A 15,198-nucleotide genomic window follows, 5' to 3' on the forward strand; every position below is an offset into this window, starting at 1 on the left:
TACCAGACTGAAAAGAAGGCAAGGAAGCAGCTGTGTAGAAGCTCTCAAACAAGAACACAAGAAGGCATTAGCATTTGAAATGAAAACCTACAGTTTAAGATAGTGAGAATGAGCTTTCCAGAGTATTTGCTGGGATCCAGATGAGATTTCCTGGCACTTCCTTTCCTGATACCCACCTCTCACTGTCCTGAATTCCATCACTGATCTTCGAAGCAGCCGGACCCGGGACTCTGTAGCCTGATGCTTAACACAGGGGACAAGACTGGATTTTGCATCAGGAACTTTTTCCCCCAGCGGGTCTGAACATAGTCTCCAACTTGGCTCCTCCCGAGAGACCTAGTAAAGGCTGGATATCCTTAGACATACCCCGCAGACCCTGATGACCCTTCCCCACCCAAAGACCAGGCCGACCAAAGATAGACCCGTCCCCCATAACACTACTAACAGAATGGATCACAGCAGAATCAATTATTTGTGACAGTGAGTAAGGACATGTTAACCCTGCTCCTGAAGCCCCTCCAGTTAAGTAACCCACATAGGCAGACAATTCGAGTATCATGAATCCTGCAGGTGAGAAAACACAAGCCTTGCTCTGCACAGTTGTTAGGACGTTTCCCTGCAATAAAACCACTCCCACAAAGACTCTCCATTCCCTACCGCGGGAGCTTAAAACCCTTCCCAGCTCAACCGGGATGCGTCTTGCTCACGTCAGATTCCAGGCCGGAAAGGCTGGCTCCTAACTGATCTGAGCATAGGAGACAAAAAGGGATCAAGTTGAAAGTATCTTGCACTCTCCTGCGCGGTTAACAGCACAGACGTTGCCAGCCCTCTTGTTTACAGGTGTCTCCACTTTCCAGAAATGTGGTTTCCAGAGCTCTAAAAAGATACCCCGAATTGTTTTCCCCTAAAGAAACTTAAAGTGGGGCACCTGGTGGCTCAGTCAGTTGAGCGTCTCACTTGGTCTCAGGGCATTGATCTCGCGGTTCATGGGTTTGAGCCCCGCATCCGGCTCCATGCTGACAGCTCAGAGCCTGGAACCTGCTTCGAATTCTGTGTCTCCCTCTCTCTCTCTCCCCTCCCATGCTCGTGTTCTGTGTCTCTCTCTCTCTCAAAAATAAAGAAACATTTACAAAATTTAAAAAAAAAAAAGAGAGAGACTTAAAGTAACAAGCCAGTGATGGCCGTTTTCTTCTACCCTCTGGCTCTGTCAATAGGCACGATCTCTCCTGAAACACACACGAAAGAGGACTCTTGCTTATGTGCAAAATTTCACACAGGTATTTGTTGTACTGAGAACAGCCCACCTCTCTTAGACTACGAGGAGCCTGCCGGGCACCCAAGGGGTCTCCCTACCTCTCCGTGGCCCCACATGGAGGGCTCAGGTCCGATTAGCTTTCCCCCAGGGCACCCCAAACATGAGCTTCCTGGATGTGCTGTACTCAGTCACGGTAAACACCTGTTAGCGTGGGCCAGGCGGGGACAGGGACGTCCACGCGGAGCCGTCAGAGAGGAATCCCAGCAACGCAGGCTCACAGGGGACTTGGTTTCCACCGGGCCCTGTTCTAGGTGCTTTATGTGTATTTTCTCCTCACGGCAAGTCTGTGAAGTAGATCCTATCATTCTGCCCCCATTTGACAGAAGAGGAGAGAGAGGCCTGAGGGGGCCAGCGTTAAGTGGTGGAGGTGAGGTGTGTGCCCTGGCGGGCCGGTGCCCCAGGCTGAGATTTATTCACCAGACCCTACTGCCTGTCCCACAAGGGGGTGCATTTTACGGTCGCGGAAACTGTCTAAGGGGAGAAAGGGAAACCACAGACCTCCTAAGTCACTGGTGTCTTGTCTAAGGTACAAAGAGCACAGTGTAAAATGCCAGAGTCGTGCAAAATGGAGACATACTATGGAGGGTGGATTGGGGTTTGTAGGGATCAGCGAAGGTGCTGCTCTAAGTTAGGGGAAGGCGTTCTGAAACGGAAGTCGGCCTCCTCTGCCCCAGCTGAGGGCAGGGATGGGCTGGCTTGCCAGCTTTCTCCTCTGCCACCCGTTCTAGGTTCCTTCCCTCAGACTCCCCCCTGACCCCGCCCCCAAATCCTCAGGAGCTCTTGAAAAGCACTCCCCTTCACTTAAGAAATAACTCCGCCGCCCCACTCCATCATTGTTCGCTGGAGGAAATTTACGACCGGCCTGTCCAAAGAGTCAAGAAAAAGTACATAAATCATCTTCTACGAGTTTAACGGCGCTCAGAACATTGCTGTTCACCTTAATATTGAGCTGTGACACGTGCACACCTGCACAGGACGGGCGTATGAAGGATACTCACACGTGCCAGCCAGGGACCACCTCTGCCAGGCAAAGGGGATGACGTCAGCGCCCCCAACAACCTTCCCGAGGGGCAATTGCTAAATACCCGGCCGTGAGAACCCATTTTGCCTTCACAACTCGTGGAGCCTGGACTAGCGCCCAGCTGCAAATCTGCCGTCGGGCATGTTTAGTCCAGAGCCCGGAAGGCCCCCGTGCTGAGTGATGAACTCAGGGAGCCCCCGGGGGACCCGTGCAGCCCCCAGCCTGCGAAGCATGAGGCCTGAGCCCTGACAAGGAGGAAGGCCCGGGAGCGGCCCGAAGCACACATTCTAGCAAAGCAAGTTAGCATCGGCTTCAGGGTCTTACTTGTAGTTTTTCTCCCAGAATCTCACCGGCCTAACGTACGAGGTGATGAAAATGACACTCCCGAGGAATGGACTCAGAGGGGTCGAAAAGATTGAGGTGGCCATCGTCTGGAAGAGAAGCATGGCAGAATCTGAGCGTTCTGAGTTAAGGCAAAAGAAAAAAAAGTTTTTCAGTGTTCTGTGTCTAAATATTATTTCAGATTTCGACCCGTTTATAGTAAAGCCGTTTTCTCGCCAAGGAAAGGAAGGAGGCCATATACTGGATCTCTCTTATGTACATAGTTGGAGATATAAAACTTTCAATAGTATCCCGCTAGGTCTGATTTCACCAGCATGAAAACCAAATGATTCTCGTAAAACCCCCAGCGGTCTCACTGTGATTTAATATCGAAGGTTTGAAGAGAACACTTTCTTTTTACCAGGATATCATTAGCTGCACGAAACACACTGTGCTACATTTGCTAAGGTATTAAGGGGCTTCGTAAATAATTAAAATTAAATTCCACTTTTTAAAAGAAATAAATAGCGTTGTTAGAGAAGGTAGCATCTCTGTTTCTCCAGGAATCTTTCCCCACTATCCAAAAAAATATACATATTCTTTATGATATAGTGAATACCAATGGCTCAATTCAAGTCACATCTGGTTTGTAGCTAAAACTGTGTGCCCATGAAGTCACAGCATTTTGCACCCTGTATGTATTTCTCATTTACTGGAGGGACTCAACTTTTACACATCCTGGGTGATCAGAAGTATAATTGTTTAATATGAAAATTAGTACTGCTGTCTTTTTTGGAGTAAGACCAATTCACTGATCCCTAGAAATCTGAGGAAGGTGCCACAAGGGCTGGTCCCTCCCCAGTCTCTCCCCATCATTGGAAGGCTGCTCCCAGCTGCCAATCACATGTCCCTGCGGTGCAGGGCAACAGAGGGGACCCGTAGTGGGGGTGGCAGAAGCCAGCGTGGTGCCTTACATAGGCACACTGTTCCTTGTCCCTTGTCCCTGTGGCTGGGGGCTTGGAGCATCCCACTACAGGGCTGATCTCCCCACCTGGAAGGGGGTTTTCTCACTGCTACACAAATGAAGGTCTTATTTCTTTAACCTGTGTTCAAAAGGTTCTGGCACAAAGAAAGAAACGCCTCGCACAGACAGAAAGTTGCTATGTCATCGCCAGCCAGAACGTAGAAGTGACCCAGGCATCTAAATGCCTTCATGTGCCATCAGCCATGTGATGGGGGAGCGGGGGCCGTAGGAGACCTTACCGCCCACTGACAAGTAAATCCAGAAAAGGATGGCCTCTCTCTGTCACAGACCCTTCCCCATGCATTTTCATAGACTTAAGCATCCGAGTTTTGCTTCAGGAAGGAGTGTGTCTTCCTTTTATTTTTTTCAACTCGCTATTTACTTCCAAACATCTCTGGGAGTGAAATGACATATCCCCCATTAATAATCCATTCTGGTGCTGAGTTGTTTTGGTATCCAAAAGGTCTCTATTGTGCTTCAAATTAAATGAAATTCCTTTTATGTTGACCTAGGTTCCATTGGAGAGCTACTGAACAATGGAGCTACCTAGATAGCCATTAACACCCATCAGCTTCCTCTTCACTGGAGAGCTGAAAATAACTAAACACCTCAGTCACAAAACACACCAAATTAACCATGCCCCTTGTCACAGGAAGAAAAGGGAACTGCATGGCGGAGGTCCTGGTGTAGAGGTCCTGAAAAAATGTAAGAAGGCAGAGTCACGGGGAGATTTCTCTGAGGTAAGGAAGACAGGAGTGCAGAAGGGGTTAAGTTTACACCCTTAGGCGACAGAGGGCGCTGGGGGGGGGGGGGGGGTTTGAAGAAAAGCCAGGACAAAGACCAGTGGAGCTGGGGCTGGGTAGAATGCTAGCCAGGCTGGCACTGTTCTTTTCAACTCTATGAGTTTCCCCCAAGATTACGTTGTCCATTTTTTTTAAATGCCAGAAACAATTATCCAGAAATGAAGCAAGGAAAGCAGTGTGAGACTGTAAATCAAGTTCAGTGTGGTGGGGAAGGAAATAAAGTTGAACAGGCCAGAGGTAGGGCAGCAGTGAATAGGTTATTTTATTTAGGGAAGATCAATAAAGAAATACAGCACACTCGGGGCAAATATGAAAGCCTGTGACCATAGCTGGTAAGGCAATGCCAAGAAACTGACTTCGAGAGCAGGCACGTGGAACTTTCTCTGTTTCTTACCAAGGGAGAGGTGGTGATTCCATCAAAAGCTTATATTTGTGGACATTTAATACCTGGGCACCTGGATGGCTCAGTCGGTTAAGCGTCTGACTTCAGCTCAGGTCATGATCTCACGGTTTGTGGGTCCGAACCCCCAACTGAGTGCAGAATCTGCTTGGGATTCTCTCTCTCTCTCCCTCTCTCTCTGCCCCTCCCCAACTTGTGCTGTCTCTCTCTTGAAATAAACTTAAAAAAATTAAAAAGAAAACATCTATGTCAATCCTTAAAGTTAAAAACAAATCATTTGAAGCTCAAAAGGATATACCAAACAGAAAGCAGCCTTCCCAATACACACATTTAACAGAAATAGGCTGGATGGGTCTAATTACTAGAAGACAATGGTCTTGCATAGTCTCTATACATAGGAAAAGGGTGAGCATTCTTCTCTGTCTCTGGAGGTTACAAGCTCAGAAACTAAGAGAGGCTACCAAGGGAGAAAGCATGCTAGTACTGGAAAAAGCAATTTACTAAACAGTGCCCTGCTGGCCTGAACGCTAATTCCATTCCAAAATGGAGCAAATTAGTCCCTTCTTGGAGCCAGGATTGAACCCACAGCTTCTTAATAGGGTGATAAAACAATTAACAATTCAAAATTAGTCAAGAGCCAGGGCTGCTGTTTAGGAACCTCATAGCCTTGTCTTTTTTAATTTTTTATGTTATTTTTAAGAGAGAGAGAGAGAGAGAGAGAGAGAGAGCGCGCGCGCCAGCGGGGGAGGGGGCAGAGAGAGAGAGGGAGACAGAATCACAAGCAGACTCCACATTGTCAGAGTGGAGCCCGAGGAGGGGCTTGAACTCACAAACAGTGAGATCATGACCTGAGCCCAAATCAAGAGTCAGACACCCTACTTACTGAGCCACTTAGTTGCCCTGCTCATAGCCTTGTCTTGAAGGCATATATATATATATATATATATATATATATATATATATATATGCTTTTCTGAGCTATTTATCTCATTGTATTTGGAACAGTATGATGTTGGCTTCCCAGCAACAAATATCCACCTTTACAACTGGTCAGGGATGGGAAGGTGCCCTTGGATAAGGGCGGGGGGGGGGGGGGGGGGGGGGGGGGAGCTAAAAGCCCTGAAGCTGTCACACAACTGCAGCGGTCAGGCTCCGCCATCACTTGGAAGGTCTGTATCTCAGGAGAAGGGAGGAAGCGGATGTCACTCTCCGGGACACTTTTAGGAACTCAGCATGGGGATCAATTGAGCGTTCTAAAACAGAGCTACCAAATGCCCAATGAAACCTACATCTCAAACATGTTCTACTTCTTTGAGAACAAGTTCGCCCATCAAGAAAGCACTTAGATTTAAGACGCACCCTGTGCAATCTGAGGTAGATACTCACACTACTTTTATTCTTCCAGGAGATATTAAGTGCCAGATATGAAGTGCTTGTGTGTGAACCCTCAACACACAAACAGGTCAGGTAATTGAAAGTTATGGTTCCCAGAAGGGTCTTAATTCATCCACGAAACCACAAGGAGTAATTAGCATCACAGAATGCCCTTAACAAGGCATAAATAGGCACAGGAAATGCTACAGATCTACATGAGACCAGAGTTAGGATAAAATTGGGAATCATAACTTCAAGTTTCAAATTCCTAGTGCAACTCCTTAACCGCAAATTTGCATCGCCTGACAATTTTTATTTAATAAATAGGCTTTAAACTCTAGATAGGATGCCGTAGGCATGCTTCAGAAATCAAATCACCTCACTCTTTCATTTCACTGTCTTTGTTTCAAAGGACTCTTTAGAAAAACTAAAATTACTGGTATTACAGAAAATGATTGGAGTTAAAGGGGAAAAAAAGTGGTGTAAAAGCTCCCACTTTTGCATTTTTTTTCCTTAGCTTGTTCCACCAAATAACCTTGAAACACTCCAGAAATATCAATGCAGGTCTAAGAATAGGAACACAGAACAATGTGCCTTGTAAGGCCAGCTCTTGGCATGCTTAAAAAGATGCTTTTGAACAAAGGAGTCTGGAAAAGGGCATTTTTAAAAATCTAGAATATATTATCACTTAATGATTATCCCAACTATGTTTCCATCCCTGCACACGAAGGTCAGGTCCCAGAGACTGTTTATGAATCGTCTTAATGAGCCTTGTGCGAATGTCGTCTGAGAGGAAGCTCCGGAAATGCAGGTGACACAGGCCAGTGGGATAAGAATCCTGGTCAGGCTTTTGAAGATGGACATTCCAGGATGCACCCCCTGAAATGTGATTTGAAAAGTATGTGCTGGGCTCAGGGATTTCATTATTTAATAAGCCCCTCCTGGATTCTGATACAAGTAATCCCTGAAACACATCGTGCAAAGTACAAGGCTACGAAGTATAAACTAGGTGGAAAGGAAAACATTTGAGGGCAAATTTTAGGCCCAAGTCAAGGATATTCTTGTTTAATGTCTCTCTTCAAGAGTATTTTTTATTAATCTCTCTCTCTCTCTCTCCACATACACACACAATTTAGCTATCTGTGTCAAAGTGATCTTTTTTTTTAATTAAAAAAATTTTTTTAATGTTTATTCATTTTTTTGAGAGAGAGAGAGAGAGAGCAAAGCAGAAAGCGAGTGGGAGAGGAGTGGAGAGAAAGGGAGAGACAGCATCCAAAGCAGGCTCAGACCAGGTCAGCACAGAGACCTATGCGGGGCTCGAACTCGTGAACCGCAAGATCATGACCTGAGCCAAAGTGGGACGCTCAACCGACTGAGCCACCCAGGTGCCCCGTGTCAAAGTAATCTTTAGAAGGAGCATCTCAAATTCATTTTGAAGTAAATTAAAACTAATTATCATTATGGAAACAATTAAAAACATACAAGGAAACCAAATGAAGCTACGAACAATAAAACTATGCTTCTTGGCTAAGGGCAGCTACAAAACAAAATCATAAATTATTTTTTTAGTCTTTAGGAGACTTTGGGTATTGCTACTTATATCTAATTCTGAGTTTTTGAATATTATTCAGGTATGTGATTACCAAACTCTATCACAACATAACGTTATATAACCTATAACAGTATATCAGATACATCAGCTCTATCCACAGTGTTTAATAATAGCAAATCGATTTGCACAATTTTGCACAAGTTAACTGAACTATTTAAGCAGTGACTTTCCATTTAAAAGACAGGATATCTTAACGCAGATCTGGGTGTGGGAAATGAAAGAATCAAAATAAAAAAAATAATCCTGGAAATGCATTAAGAAGCAGGAAGAGTTCAAAATTAAGAAACATCTTTTAAGGCTAAGTGGCCTGAGGGGAATCCAAAGTGCCTCCCCATGTCCCCATTAAAATGTAATCTTAAAGACTTTCAAATCTTTTTATTGCCAGGGTTCAATGAAAAGCTTGCATCCGTAAAATGTGAATCTCAGCTCGCGGGTGAAAATAGAAGCAGAAAGGATACGAGGGACTGCAAAGAGCTGAGCAAACACGTGAAATGAAGAACCCCAAGCCATCTGCCAAGGAGCCACGTATGTCATGACGAACTGTAGCTTGTGAAGCAGGTCCTCGAGCTGTAAGCAGAAGAAGAAAAAGATTCATCAGCGTTGACAACCAGGGTGGGAGCCGAGTCAAGGTCACCTACAGCGAGGAGGGGGCAGCGAGGCTGCTGTTCCTTGTCTTGCTCTGACCTTCCTTTGTCCTTAACGCAAGGCAGCTGTTTCAGGAAATTCTAAAACAGCAACAAGATGATCCGAGTGGTTCACGTCTCCAGGGTAATTACTCCAGCCGACAGGTGTGGTGTATGTGTGTGCCTCTGCCTTTCCCGGAGGAACACTCACTCAGTTTGGTGTTCCATCCTTCCTATTGGGTCTTGAGGAGGAGAGTCATACAAAAACCTATCATCATGGACACCACTGGAGCTTTTGGGTATTAAGTTTGACTTAAAACTCTTCAGTGGCTCTTGCTGGAGAAAATAGTTCCGTGCCACTGAATTGCCCGGTACAAAGGGCTTTAGAAAGCCGGGAAAGGATATGGAAGCTGTCGCGTTCACTTGACAAGCCAGCACAAGCCAAACTGAGTACTGGGAAGTTGCCGTATGCGGACTGGGAATGAACACAAAGGAGAAACATGCTCAGAGGTTTCGACTAGAGATTCAGAAGCTGTGACGAGGATGGACAGGAATGGAGGGGCCTGGCTAGGGAACCGCTGCTTCGTGTTAAGAAGTAACTGATGAATCCCAGATGCAGAATTCTACTTCTGTTGCTTCCACATGTGGGAAGTATCCTACCAGCCTGTTCCCCCAAACTCCACATCTATACACTCTTTGTCCATAATGCAGGCTTCAAATGGCACGATGGCGTTTGTTCCCAGACTGGCTAGCACATGAGATAATAAAATACATTCACCAGGGCCAGGATGTGAAAAGAGAAGAAAAAGCCAGAATTCTTTATTAGGCTCAACAGGTGTTACGTAGGACAGCAGAAGACTACAATGAAAGGAAGGCCAAGGTTGGGAAGTAGGGCCATTAAGGAAAGATTCAAAGAACCAAGATAATTTGGCATTCCAGCAAAAGGCCAACCTTGTGATTTTGGAACCAAAAGATGAGGTTGCTCTGAATTGTTCCATGAAAGTGGAATAAGACAGACAAGGCTCATGACAGTCCTCTCCAAATCTTCCTGCCGCCTCTCTTGTCTCCCTGTTCTCTCACAAACCCCCTGGTGCTGGAGACTAACTCCCGGGCAGACTTAAGTACTGTCGGACAGTCTGCGGAAGATGAACCAAGGGTAAAAGTCCTGTCGAAGGCACAGCAAACACGGAGTCCTGAAGGGGTGAGAGGTACCCGGTGAGGAGCCAAAACCCTGGTCTCGGTGTGTCCACAGACCCAGCGACGACGCAGCGGAGGTGCAGAAAAGGATGAGGGAGGGCCACCGAGTGGGGGCGGGGAGAGCGAGAGGGGCAGGAACGAAATAGAGAAAGTGGGGGGGGGGGGCAAAAGAGAGAAGGACAAATGGAGGAGAAAGCTGATGGGCTTGCACATGAATACCTGTAAAGGAATATGAATCTGGGGAAGAAACTCGGACGTCTGGTTTTTGCTGATAACTTTTCACTTTCTTTACGCTTGCTCACGTGTGTCGACTGCAGAGGGCTGATCGCAGCTGGCTTCCAAGTCCACAAAGCCCACTTTAGTTTTGACCCTGGGGTTGGTGGAAGCTTCCTGAATCCACTCTGGATGGGACGGCACAGTGACTTAGACATTCTGACCGTTGGGAGGACAGCGGTTTATTCCGCTGTCTGCTTGAGGTAGCATCTCTTAGGTGCACAAAGTAGTCTTCTACCCACCACCTGATTTGCCACCAGTCAATAGATGCCTGGTACACAGTGAGACAGAAGGTTCTAACACAGACTCAAACCCTTGACTCATTTCTGTTTCAAAAGAGAGTGTTTTCTTTAAAGGCCGCTATCATTTCCTTTCATCCCCGCCATGAACCCAACCGGAGGAGGAATGTGCTAATTACCAAGAGGCAGACGCTCAGCACAGGACACCCGACACTAGATTACATCAAAAGCCAAAGTCCTGAGGAGTGGTACCGGGCCGTCTTGTCTTAACTTGCTCCTATACGCTAACCAAATTCCATCAGGCAAAATGCCGCTGGATTTGAAACCCTCTCGTTACTCCGTTGTCAAGGATTCTTAGTCTGGTTATTCAGAATTAACCTAGTGACTCACGCCTAGGTGAAAACTACAAGCACGGACAAGATGATCTCATGTGATGTGTGACCCCCCAGATACCCTAACAATGAATCAGGGGTTATAGAGAGTTACTCCTGTAGGGTTTTCGGTGTATGACTATATCCTGGGAGGCTTTTAAGCCACCTTGTGAAAAGCTGATAAGTAGGTCAGGCATGGCAACTACAATCACACAGGCAGCCCCAGGGAACGGCTCATCTGCAAGTTTAAAGCTCTGAGTGAAACTTTGCTGCATTATGATTCAATGAATCTATTACAATTATTTTTTGCTTAGCACAGCGACTTGTATTTACATATAAGCAAAACCAGTAATCAGGCACATGCACGTTCACGCTCTAATTGCAGCTGAGGCCCCAGGTATCTTTGCTCCTTTCCTGTGTCTATGCCTCGGTGTTTTTCATTAACATCATGAAGAATAAAATACAAGTTCTGTGAAAGATTTTCAATATGCAGCTCATAAAATAGACATTGCTATTCTCATTGAAGAAGCAAGAATCCCTGAATGCCAGTTCTTTGTATACCTATGATTCCTCCCCGACACAGTAATTTAATCTCCTCTGCAAAGCCCAACAGAAAAAGCACACAATGTAGAAGGGTCAGCCGTCAACACAGTGTAATGTTTAAGAGCACAGGCTTGAGGACAGGCTGCCTGAGTTTGAATCCTAGCTGGCATCTGCTGTGGGCATCTTTACAATGTCATCTGACGATTAAATGACTTCATTTTTGTTCAGGGCTTTAGAACACTACCTGGCAATTGTAAGTGCAATATAAGAATTTGACAAATAAATGTTAGGACAAGCAGATGTTTTGTCTTGAGGATGTACTTAGCTCACAATCAGGAAATTCTAGGACCCCCCTTCCTCACTAAGCTTCTTGAGATTTCTCAAGTCTAGGTCTTCCTAGTTTCCAGAGGAGGAAACCAGACTCCGAGAGGCCACATGGGTGCTCAGTCACTGGCCCATGTGAAATCGGGAGGTCAAAGTTCCTGCCCGGTTCTCTGCCCGAGAACCTAACGATGTTTCCTGGAGGCTGGGAGCCCTTCTTAAATACGGCAGAGGGAAAACCTGGCTGACGTGAAGGAGCAGAGAACGGCTTCTCTACCCTGGCTTTCCCGCTGACAGGAAAGGGGCAGGGTCACACGCGTGGACACAACAAATGTGGCTACGGCCCCTATCAGGGACCTCTTCCCCGTGTGCATGGTGACAAAGAACTCCGATCCATCCTGGAATGTTCCTTTCAGTATACATGCCCAATGAGTAAGATAGGATAGCCCCCAACAAGCCTGGCAGCAAGTAGATCACACAAAGGCAGGCTTGGGGGTTCCCTGCACTTCTGGAATGCACAGATCCGAGAGGATGGACACGGCTTCTGTGTTTTCTTTCCAGACGTGTGGAGAGGTGCGTCCAGGTTAGAAAGACCCAACCTCATATTTTCCCTTTACACTTTGTCCTCCTCTTCAAGAGTGACATCAAGGGCAAGAATCGGAAAATCTGTGGGTATTCGGAAGCTGATGGTGTCTAAGTGCAAAAGGAAGCCTACGTATCGCTCCTTAATGACAAGCATGTATGAAGAGGCAGTTTACACCCTATTGGGCCACTGTGTATAAAATCATGAAACAATCAAGACACGACTGCTTCAAGGGGAAGAGCGATACTAACACCTTTCTAGTAAGCACTGCCACATACAGCCTACCACTGCCCAAAGAGCTTTAGATAGAAATCCCGTTTAGATTAGCTACAAAAGCACATCTCCACGGGCAGCTCAAGGCCTCTGTTTTTATGAAGCTTATCCCACTTCTAATGTTCTGCTTCCACGATCTTAAATCTCAGCCCTATTAAAGCACAATGAACTTCACAAGCTACCCAAGTAGGACTAGAAGAGAAAACAAAATCATTTGGGTCTTTTCCCCCGAAAACACTAGGAAAAGAGCAAACACAAATCACACCGGCATGATTCTGGTTGTTGGCCAAAGGAAGACACCATAAACAGTCTCACTTTCAATGACCCTTTGTGGAAGTATCTTTTCAATTAGGTGTAGACAATGCTGGTTTACCTCCAGTATAGACAGGAAACCCAAACTGCATAAATTCACAAGCTCTCCTAAGAACAGTCACTAAAGAAAGATGGCCCAACCCATTTCCTTGCTGCTACGTTCGGAAATAAGATGTATGCCATCTTTCTTCAGGGGACTCCTTCCCTGCCAACAAAATAACTCACACTTTTTGAACATTTCGGTATTGAGCATTATCTTTGGGAGCTACACATATGCTATTCCATTTGAATGAAGTGGAATTTTTCTTCCCAATCCCAGCCACCATTTTTTCTCCCATTGCTAATCCTAACCTTAGCCTTTCAATCCCCCAGATTAGTTCTATCACTTACCTCTTTCCTTTTCTTTTTCTTTCTTCCTTTCTTTTCTTTCTTTCTTTCTTTCTTTCTTTCTTTCTTTCTTTCTTTCTTTCTTTCTTTCTTTTCTTTCTTTCTTCCTTTTTTTCTTTTCTTTTTTCTTTTTGCATTTTGTTGTCAGATTCAGCTAGTTTCATTCTTAGAAAGATATGCAACTTGTGATTATTAATGCCTGACTCTGAGCAGACATGCAAAGCTGAACGGAGTGCCAGAAACCAGCTGCTGAGTTAAAGGTGTCCTGAGGTCAGAATGAGAGAAAATAGGGGCACCTGGGCGACGGTTAAGTGTTCAACTTCAGCTCAGGTAATGATCTCATGGTTCATAAGTTCAAGCCCCATGTCGGGCTCTGTGCTGACAGCTTGGAGCCTGGAGCTTACTTTGGATGCTGTGTCTCCCTCTCTTCTGCTCCTCCCCAGCTAGCACTCTCTGTCTCTCTCTCTCTCTCAAAAATAAATAAAGATTAAAAAAAATTAAAAAAAAAAAGAATGAGAGAAAACAGAGGGAGTAGCGGCTCTTGAGTGCTTGGGAAGGAGGCAGAGAAATGGGAAGACATCTGGAGGTTTAAGGCAAGCAAGTTGATGAATTCAGGGAGGAGCCCAGCTGAGGAATTAAAAGCACTGGGGAACAAAAGAATTGGGGAAAACGATCAGACATTTTTGAGGCACAGGTGGTGATGTGAGGAGTAGAAAAGTATTCAAGAAGGAATGGAAAAAGTAAAGCCAGTGACACCTCAAATGTGGGATACCACATTTTGGGGGGAGATGGAACACCATTTTACAGAGTAACAGATTGGTAACAGCAAATATGATACTCAAATACAGGTTCATTGCCTTTGAAACATAAATAGTCTCAAACAAAGGCTGATTATAGGAGTTAGAATTTTGTAAGTCAAACAAACATATTCAGGCAGCATTATAACTGATTCCAAAACTGAATTTCAGAAGGTCAGAAACTAGTTGTACCTCTATCTACAATGTGTGTTGGGAGCTTATTAAATAGCACACAGTTTAGCAAAATATTACAGTGCTTCAGGGAGCATGGTAATGCACAAAGCTTACCAGCCCACTGTAAAAATAATATAAATAATCTAAGAGATTGTATGGAAAAATGTAATTAATAATTGAAGCCAAAAGAAGGGAAAGCCTCCAACAGTCAGAACCAAAAGGGGAGTTTAAAAATGAGAATAATAAGATGAACTGACCCTGGAGTGACCCCAAGACGATACAAAGGTAGATGCTGTGGGCCTTGGGAGTTGAGAGCTTGGATTATTGAAGGGCTGCCATGCACACACAAAAAAAGTGAATTGGAAAAACCCAACCTATCAGTGCTTGGAAACAGCAAAAACAGCTTGCCTTCTACCTCGTGTACAGTAGATAAAATTCTGCCATCCACAATGTCCACAATACACCAAAACCTTAGCCGTCACAATGCAGGGGAGTGGAATTGAAGTTTAAACTATTCCAGAAGCATGGGAATACCAAACCAAGTGGCTACAACATAAAAAGTAGGGGAGGATGACAACACTTTCTTGCAAAAGTAAACGCACCCACAGTCTTCAGGGACACTTCCACAACCAGAAGATATGGGCCCCCCACAGACAAAACAACAAAGATCAGTCCCTGAAGATCAGTCCACACTGAAAATTATAAACTACCAAATTATTAGCACCCCAAGAATTTTATGCAATGCACTGATGTAAAACAATCTAAATGAATGAGCAAAGATCCAACATAAAAGTAAACAATAATAAAAGAGTTACATAATATGAATAATGCACAAGTGGAATTGAAAAAGAAAGAAGTATCAGTTGTAGGAGCAGAAAATGAAGTCATTAAAATAAAGAGCCCCGGGAGGTGGTTTAAAAGCAGATTAGTTACAGCAAAACAGAAAGTAGAGAAATGGAAGACCTGAGTAAGTTTCCTAGACAAAGCACAGAGAGATTAAAAGATTTTTTTTTTAATTGGAAAGGTAAGAAACATACATGACAGAATAAGAAGACATAACATACATCCAACTGGAGTTTCAGAAAGTGCAGAGAGAAAGGGGCAAGAAAAATATCTGAAGGGCAAATGGCTCAGAATTTTCCAGAACTGAGGAAAACATGAGTCCTTGATTGAAGAAGCCCATCAAGTCCCATACAGAATAAATGAAGAGAACCCACTCCTTGTTGCATGTGATA

At 45.0% G+C, this 15,198-nt stretch overlaps 1 protein-coding gene across 7 annotated transcripts in view; it reads right to left on the minus strand.

Moving 5' to 3' along the window:
* Nucleotides 1-15,198, minus strand: part of PCNX2 (pecanex 2) — a 326,874-nt gene that overhangs the window by 83,533 nt on the left and 228,143 nt on the right. For all 7 annotated transcript variants that reach the window (XM_053207265.1, XM_027046909.2, XM_053207264.1 and 4 more), the window contains 2 exons: nucleotides 8,329-8,437; nucleotides 2,661-2,790 (listed from right to left, as the gene is read on the minus strand). In XM_053207265.1, coding sequence (XP_053063240.1) covers nucleotides 2,661-2,790; nucleotides 8,329-8,437 — 239 coding nt within the window. The remainder of the gene's footprint in view (nucleotides 1-2,660; nucleotides 2,791-8,328; nucleotides 8,438-15,198) is intronic.

Source organism: Acinonyx jubatus, chromosome D2, assembly GCF_027475565.1.
Source record: "Acinonyx jubatus isolate Ajub_Pintada_27869175 chromosome D2, VMU_Ajub_asm_v1.0, whole genome shotgun sequence".
NCBI lineage: Eukaryota > Metazoa > Chordata > Mammalia > Carnivora > Felidae > Acinonyx > Acinonyx jubatus.